This window comes from Saccoglossus kowalevskii, chromosome 2, assembly GCF_978046115.1.
Source record: "Saccoglossus kowalevskii chromosome 2, keSacKowa6.1, whole genome shotgun sequence".
Lineage (NCBI taxonomy): Eukaryota > Metazoa > Hemichordata > Enteropneusta > Harrimaniidae > Saccoglossus > Saccoglossus kowalevskii.
Genome location: NC_140642.1, coordinates 25,007,676 through 25,016,926, shown reverse-complemented (window position 1 = coordinate 25,016,926; position 9,251 = coordinate 25,007,676). Strand labels below are relative to the sequence as shown.

The window sequence follows — 9,251 nt, the reverse complement described above, 5'->3', positions numbered from 1 at the left end:
TTTATTTGAACTGAAATGAAACTGCATAACATTGTTTACTCATGCACTTGTCAATTTATTATGTGTTGCTATGTTTTTCTGTATTACTTCCACAATAAATATGGGCACTCACTGTCAGTGTTGTGATTTGTTTTGGCGATTATCAGATAAATCTCTCATAAACATCATAAATCATGTATAAATTAGGACACATTCAGCAGCTTCCAGTTTACAATTCTTATTTCCTGCAGGTTGTTCTCTTTTGATATTAACAAGGGTACAGTAATGATTTCTCTTGTTGTGTATGGACAAATTTCATTCAAACATTTTTTTTCAGATCAGATTTAAAATGGCTGTCTTGCAGCCATTTTGTTTTAACAAATTTGGTTCCTGAGCTATATCCCAGTTTTTTGAACAATTATGTTCGAACATTAGATATATACATCATGTCACACATATGTACATGTATTCATTTGACAATCCAATTGAAGACTGTCAAATGGAGGCCATTTTAATTCATCAAAATCAAGCAATTCCAGATTTGGATCTTGGTCATGCATAGACAGAGTTTGTTCATACTTGGTATGTACATCTTTTTGTTTGTAAGATCAAACTCAAAATGGCTGACTAAAGGCCGTTTTTAGTGAATGCATGTTTAGAGCCATACATTGTATCTCTGACATGCTCCAACTGTTCATGTTCATTATATTTATTTTTTAAACTTGAAAACTATAATGCAAATACTTGTTTATTTTAACATCGCCATCCAGGCCCTGTTATCAGAACAGCCCAGTGTGCATGTGGAAGCATTTATTTCAATTTTACAACAAATCTATTTATTGGAGAGCAAGTTGCTTTTTGACTGAGTAGTTCGCTTTCAAAATTTGCTGGCACTGACTAGTGGTCACTCCCAAATGAATCTGTATTGCAGCAGGGGACAGATAATACTTATTTTTGGATTTTGATACATAATCATACATTTTATAATGTATTTATTTATTTATTAACTTGCATACATACTCATAGTACTCTCATAAGCCTAATTGTTATTTATGATACATTGACCATTTACCTATTTCAGTATACTAAACATAAAATATTTCCCAGACATAATTAAAAATATAGATTGTAAATAGTCTGTGAATGATATTATCCTGTCAGTCTATCTGTGTCTGTGTTAAGTTTAAAAAAAAAAAAAACTGTATAAAAATGTCAAACCTGCCAAAAAATAATTTGACATATTATTTTTCTCAAAGCAAAGTAAAGTCATAAAGATCATTGTGCCAAGGATTAACGTTAGCCGGAGGGTTGATGGCAAAGATTTATTGATCTTAATGATCAAAGTTACTGTAATTGATTAGAAGATAACTATTAATCTGCCATGAAATATGACATGTGACGCACATTGTCTTGAATATTCGGGTGTACTCTGGGTTATACAAGTTCATTGTCATCATTGTCAAATAAATCATGAATGTTTTGTTTTATGCTGACAATTAACTACTCTAGGTAATGTCTTGAAGATTTACGGGTTTTAGGTATCCATACCTTTTTTGGTTAACCTTCATTGAAGGTCATTTTAAAGACAGATTTATTGATGTCATGACTAATAATAAAGCTGGCTCTGAACGATTATCTCAGGTAAAAACAAACTGTTTTGTAGGGCGTTACTATGTGCTTCCATCATGGGAACCAGATAGCTAGGCACAATACAGTTGTCAATAAAACAGAATTATGTGGAGCAACACACTTTCACATACAGGTCTTCGACAAGTGGACCCATTAACTTATATGTCTAGTCAGTTATAAAATGACATTAAAGTCACATAGAATTGAAGTTAAACTGAAATCCAATATAGGAATGCAATTTAATTACAGTTCAACTGAAACTGTCTAGTTAAAATAACTTGCAATTTTAAATTTACAAAATGTTTTTGCCAGTATATTACTCTAATTTCCTGGTGATTTCTAGTTCGAATTCGGGTTCCATGTTTTACAGAAAACCGCACAGTACATTGTCCTCTGCATAAGATGATGTGTTCTTTTTCACTGGCATATTAAAGACTGCAATAAATTTCCAACTATTTGGATAAATACTGTGTTATTTTACGTCTTGCAATATATCAATACCGTCATGCTGAGATCAAAGCCTTATTACAGTTTTTACATTCAGGTAGTTATTACCTCATTAAAAATAAAACCTATCTCGTGCCCATAGATCTCCATGTTTATAATCCTCACTCTGATTCAAGCAATAGTATTGTTTAAACAACTTTATTTGGATACAATAAACTAGTTGAAATGCAGGAAATTTAAAACTTCTATGAATTCTTGATATTTTGCTGACAGTTTTCATCCAATATAAACATAAACGAAAAAGAGCAAATATTAGCAGAGGGTATCCAAATTTGTTTCCATGGAAACTATCACTTTGTTTTTCTATAGTTTTCAGACTACTCTGGCGGCCATTTTGAATAGAAAAATAAACTTGTTTGTTTTTTCAACTCTCAAATAGGTTTTCACAGGGAGTAACTAATTTCAGTAAATCCCTTTGACAAATGTGTCTTTCCTTTAAGTTGATCAATACAAGTATAACGCGATTGAAAACTTAGTTTTTTTAGAAGACTTATGGGTCACTGACCTTGTCTTTATTTTTGAATGATTGTGAATGTGATACAAGGACTAAGAGGAAAAAGTGAAAACATCAAAGAGAAAAACCATTGTATATTTTTTTCATGAAATAAAAAAAATGGTTACCATGTAATTGCAAAATTCTGCCTGATGCTAATACATTCTGACTTGAAAACTCCTCATTTGAAGGGTTCAGAAACTACTGTAGAATATTTTATTTTCGCTTGGAATTTATTTTTGCTATTTTCGCTGAAGGGATGATTCCGTGAAAATAAAATCCAGCGAATATACTTTTTTTCCTATATTTCACATTAAACTCATCAAAAATCAGTGAAAATAAATTCCATACAAAACGCCCAAAAAGCCATTTCAGCGAAAATTAATTCCAGTGAAAATAAAGTATTCCACAGTATATTGAACATCCATAGCTCTTCAAGAACACCATCGTATTTCCCACCAAAATGCTTTCAGTAAAATTATGAGGATCCTGTGAAATGTTGACTTTGGCATTTAAATCAGACTTCATTTTTTGCTGTTATTATTTTCAATCATGCATATGGCCATATGTTCCTCATTTACTACAGCTATAGCTCAATGCCATGTTTTCTTTTGGTTTTCTGTAAATTATTCAGTCATTCAACAGTAGGACATGGAATGTACCAACTACATAGGAGTGTGTTATTTATCTTTATTTCTTTATTTTCAGTGTATGTTCTGGGGGATTTTCCAACTATTTCATATTTTCTACTAATAATTGGAATATAAATTACAGTCGCATTACAACACACGCAGCAAGCGTGAACTCAAAACAACGACAAATACATCTCGCCACTATAAACTGATGCACTCATCGTTGTGCTATATATAACACACTACCCTAAAAATGGTAGACTAAAATACCGGTAGTGTAGGAAACAATAGTCAATCTGTCAAAAATCTATTTTACATCCAAATCTAGAATGGTAGATTTTAATGCATCAGAATGTATGTATCGCCCACAAAAATTTCATATGATGGGCAAGGCTTAAATAGTTTAACTCTGTTTTAATAAGGACTCTCTCCCTCCTACTAAGCAGACGAAATGACGCTGTGTATAAACTGGTTTGACAAATTGCCTAGTTACCTGCTATTTAGAGTTTTATTTTAACAGCTTGCCAATGTATTGGTATTTAGTACAATGACCTCATCTATCAATATTGTTGGGGTACTAAAGTAATATACTCAAACATTAATATTATTATTGAAGAGTTGTAAAAATATTTTAAAATAATTGTAACTGAAGGAGTTAATATTCCTTCCTCAGAATAGCTATGGCTTTATCTCAAACATACATTTACTGGTAAATGTAAATACAAATGTACTTTTCAATGTGCAACGAATTAATAAATTTCATTACCTACTCCTGTCACGTTTTCATATGTGTATAAATAAAATCATTTCTTGGTAATTGCATTACAATTTAAGTTGATTTGATCACACAATTCTACATTACTTATTGCCTTGGTAGTAAACTGAGTGCCTGCTTTCTATGCACTTGGCTTTCTAATTGACTCCCATATGCGAAGCACACAGTGGGAGTCTTTGCAGTTTGATAGTGTGTGTGTGTGTGTGTATGTGTGTCCGTCTTTTCCACTGCTATCTAAAAGAACCATACATCGGTTTTTGATGAAACTTGGTGCTAGATGCCGTGGGCCAATGCGCAGATTTGATTAGGTTTTGGTAAAAATCCATGCATATTAATTACCTAATTTGCATGATAATCACTCGTTGGATTTTGATGAAACTTGGTACATAGATGCTCTGAACTTATGCGTAGATTTGATTAGTTTTTGGTAAAAATCTGTGCATATTAATCACCTAATTTGCATGATACTTAGCTAATTTTTAGCTGTTCCATGACTGCTCCACTGATATCTAAACAACCACTCATTGGATTTTGATGAAACTTGGTACATAGATGTTCTGAACTCATGCGCAGATTTGATTAGTTTATGGTAAAAATCTGTGCATATTAATTACCTATTTTGCATAATGATTAGTAAATTTTTGTACTAATCACATTTCAATGAAACTTCGTACGTAGATGTCATAGGACACTGCACAAACCTAATAGTTTTTAGGGTAATATCAGTACATATTAATTACCTAATTTGCATAATTAATTAATTTTTAACTTTTGATATTTCAAGTTGTAAGCATTACATTTCAATGAAACTTAGATACTCAAGAACTATGCAGAGACCTGATTAGTTTCAGGGTAAATAATTGTGCATATTAATTACCTAATTTGGATAATAAATTAATTAATTAACTTTTAGCTTTTCCACTGATATCTCAAGTACTAATCATCACATTTCCATGAATCTAGAACTAAGCAGGGACCCAATTAGTTTTCAGTCAATATTTATGCTTATTAATCACCTAATTTGCATAATTAATCAATTTTCAACTTTCACACTGATATCTAATAAGTACTAATCATCACATATCAATGAAACTTTGTACATGGATGCTGTAGGAAAATAAATAGACCTGATTAATTGTGGGTTGAAATCTGAACTTATTAATTACTAGTTTGCATAATTAACCAATTCTAAGGTATCACACTGATATCTAAAATACTAATTATTCCATTTCAATAAAACTTAGTACAAAGATGCTCTAGGACAATGTACAGACCTGATTAGTTTGGGGTAAAAATCTGTTCATATTAATTCCCATATTATTTTTTGGGTTCTAATCACATTTCAATAAAACTTGGTACATAGATGGTCTGTTACTTTGTGCATTAGATTTACATAATTAGTTTTCAGCTTTTTAATCAATATCTCAAGTGCAAGTAATTTCGAATTATTTTTAATGTGTCTCCAATACTCTCTCAGCACATGAGAGTTCTTTCTAAGCTTTCTTTGATTTTTCACTACACTTGATTTTTTAATAGATATCACCAGAATCATACAGTTTCTTTGCAAATGGAAGTTTTGCATTAAATCTATACATAGTATTAGAACAGTATTGTATCATACGTTGTAGCAAATTAGGATGTAACTATGTCATTCTTTTTTAGACTGCAGAATATTGTAATGCTAGATGTTTATCATGGTCAAATACTTGGATTGAGCAGTGTGTGAGTATTGTTATCTTATGCTATTGATATTTTGCTTATGGAAAAGCTATATAAGGCCTTTGTATCAAGCTAGTTCCATGGAAACAAAAACTTTATGATTTTTCCATAGTATTCTACTATACTGTGGTTGCCATTTTCAAATTTTTAAAAAATAATGTAGGCAACCAAAATTTTTTCATCGGATTTTGATATTGGAATTGCCAGTCACATAAACAAATTTCTTTTCAAATTTTAAAATGTTTCCTACTGAAACATCATGATAGCTGCATCTATTTTTAAATATGAAATCAAACAATAATTCGTAATTTTAATAATGATCTAACTTATTTGTAGAGCAATATTTCCTGTGCTCACAGCTGTACCAATGCAAGAGTTGAGCAAGGTGAGTATTTTCTCTATGTATGAAACACTTCTTCTGTGATTTAACATGGACAAGTAGAATCTGGGAATCACAATCTAGCATATATTATTGCTGTAAATTGGAATTTAAGAGTTTTTATAGCAGTAAAAATAAAGATTCTCCATGATCTTGCATTAATGACTTATTCATTTACCGAGTTTACCAACATTCTTTGCGGCCATTGTAGTTGTTGCCGATAGATGCTCCAGCTGAATGTCTAGTTGCCCTTCAAAATAGTCAGGCATTTTGGGAAATTTTGAACTTGAAATTGAATGCCATCAAATGAAGTTCATTCCTGTTGCAATATTTTGGGGGAAAAACTCTTTGTATTTGTGAGAACGTTGAAATAACGCAAATATGTATGTCTTACAGTCGTACAGCATTTTAACAGAGTCTATTGAATGTCACTTTGAACAAATAGTAATTTTAAGCTGAACAAACAAATGAATGAACTTTGTTTTATTTGTTTCTATAATTACTTTTTCAATAAACGTGTTGATTGTCATCCTTGACTTTAACTCTACAAATGACAAAGTATTATTTACCCTTATTCAAACAGGTGGTTGGGTGATCAGAGCCTCAAGTTCAAGTGCACAGTATTACTTGAATGCTTTAAGTCTATCCTGTGTGTGTGTGTGTGTGTGTAAATAATACTGACCCTTTGTTATTTACTTTGTATTAGTCATGTGCATTTTATCCATGTCAGTGTACATTGTAGTCTTTCTTTTATTGTCATTTTCCCCTAAATATTGATTATTCTATTAAATTATCATTTTAGAACACTGTTAAATATTTTACTACAACAAATATTGATACAATACAATTTTTAGGCATTTCAAACCAAATTTAAATGTTGTACTACTCAGCATGTTCCTGCACATATGTGCAATGCATTATGGGTGAGAACTTCCCATTGTATAAAATATGAAACTATTATCACACTGGAAAATCAGTAAATCAAATATTATTAATTTGAAATGTTTTAACAATATTAGGATTCATTTCAATAATACTAGATGAATTTTTAATTGTATGTTGCAGAGCAAAATTTTGTTATATGAAAAAACAATTTTACCGTAGAAATCTGTGCAAAATGCAATTCTTCATGACATTTCATACTCGTTTCTCGGAAAATTGCTTGGTGACTCTAACTTTTGGTATGATGACATATAATCTCCATTTAGCATGAATTTCCTTAAGCCGTTTAATTTTAATTACTAGAAATGTCCTTGTAAAAATGAATTTTGTGAAAGTCAGTGTGATTTAGGGACGACGTCAAAAGATCGATGTCGGATAAAAAAATTATTTCCTTTAGTTTGGGGGTGGGGGGTTTTGACCTCAAAAAGTTTCCATCCTACAAAAACGATTTTATTTTTTAATGAAGTCAAAAAAATCTTGGAGTATTTGTAGTTCTATCCAATCATGGACAGAAATAACCGAAAAGGGGAAGAAAAATGGTTCGAGTGTAAATCTGTGCGTCAAATGAGGTGCATTTGTAAACTCTCTTTACACCCACCCGACAACCAACTGCTATGCAATACTACTGTCCGATTATCAATTTGTATTTAATAGTGAATGTAGTTTGACGCCATGACCAATATTTATCAATTAAGTTTCAGTGGGGGGTAGGGGGGTTTGGAAAAAAATTAAAGGAATTAAGTTTTTTATTCGACATCGATCTTTTGATGTCGTCCCTTACATAAAAGATGTAAAGATCATTTCAAGTGGGAAATGTACTACTTTTGAGCTACTAGTACATTTCTACTACAAATGCATATGATGCAATAAACAACCAAGTATGCAGAATGTCTAAGCAATACCAAAGCTAATGTCATTAGTATAATTAATATAATTATTTGGCTGCATCTAATTTTCAAGTTTTTATGTTTTGAAAAACTGAAGAAGTGTGTTGTTTTGCATTTAAAGGACCCCAGAAAATTGCTCACATCTACACAATTGTTCCTGACCCCTTGTCTCAATCCTTTAACTTTTTTTTGTAACATGCTAAGTCTCAGCTAGTCAAGCAAGATGCATGTAGATTTGTGATTTGAGGAGTTTTACACTTTTATAATTTTTTGTTGACATGATTATGGCATTGTATACCAGGGTGCAATATCAACACATAAACTAAAACACTGTTGATCAGTACAGAAAGCTCCTAGGTCTCCTAGAAACAAACTGTATCTTATTTTTTCAATCAGAATTGTTAGCAGATGTGCCAATAGTGGAAGTGTCTGAGTTACCACCAGATGGAGTCTTGTTAAAGTGGCAGCCTGCAAGTAATTTAACCAATCCATTGTATTATGTAATTATTGCCTATAAGAAGACCGGAAGCTACACACATGAATTGATTATTTATAATCAGGTAAAATTCAAACTAGTTCTAACCCTATATCTCATTGTAGTCTGTGAGATGATGTGTTTGAGGTTGGCTTTAATAATTTGTACTGACATACCATAGAGGGCGATGTTGCATTAACCTGGCACAACCTAGTTTTCTGAGTACCAGTACCTGCAGCCAGGTCTAATTTTAGCTGATTCGATACAAAAGAGATATTCACAATTTTCTCCAACAAACATTTGTCTCATGAAATTAAAGCGATTTACAGTTACAGATGATTTATTTTTTATTTATTTTTAGACAACTAGTAATTTGATTCGTCTTGAAAACTTGGATATATGTTCTGAATATCAGTTTAGAGTGGCAGCAGTCAACATGTATGGTAACAGCGGATTTTCTAATTTGACTGAATCCACAGGTATGTCTAAATAGATTTATTTTTAACGGATTCAGACCTATTGTTTTCCAATATCACAATGTATTTTACAATATTTTGCCATTTTGTTCATAACTTCCTATCTCAGAATTCACACTGTTTCTAATGTAGGTCTTATGTAGAACCCCCAAAAGGTCACACACCCTGGTACTTATTGGTTGGATGAATTTTCTATCAATGAACATTCCTCTGTTTATTTTTATGAGAAAATACAAATACCAGTAGTTGTTATTGAAATTCAAAAACAGTTTTAACTTGGCAAAAATAGAATGCCCCAGAAAATCTGGCGCTTAAGCTTATAAAGTCTATTGTTCTTACTAATGTGGAATTTTGTTTA

General features: G+C 31.6%; 1 protein-coding gene across 1 annotated transcript in view; it reads left to right on the top strand.

Annotated features, from left to right (window-relative positions):
- Window positions 1-1,581: 1,581 nt before the first annotated feature.
- The window catches only part of LOC100376764 (uncharacterized), a 30,300-nt gene continuing 22,630 nt past the window's right edge, over window positions 1,582-9,251 (top strand). The window contains exons 1-4 of the mRNA XM_085505444.1: window positions 1,582-1,620; window positions 6,071-6,119; window positions 8,339-8,502; window positions 8,779-8,896. Of these exons, the coding sequence (XP_085361570.1) occupies window positions 1,582-1,620; window positions 6,071-6,119; window positions 8,339-8,502; window positions 8,779-8,896 (370 nt within the window). The remainder of the gene's footprint in view (window positions 1,621-6,070; window positions 6,120-8,338; window positions 8,503-8,778; window positions 8,897-9,251) is intronic.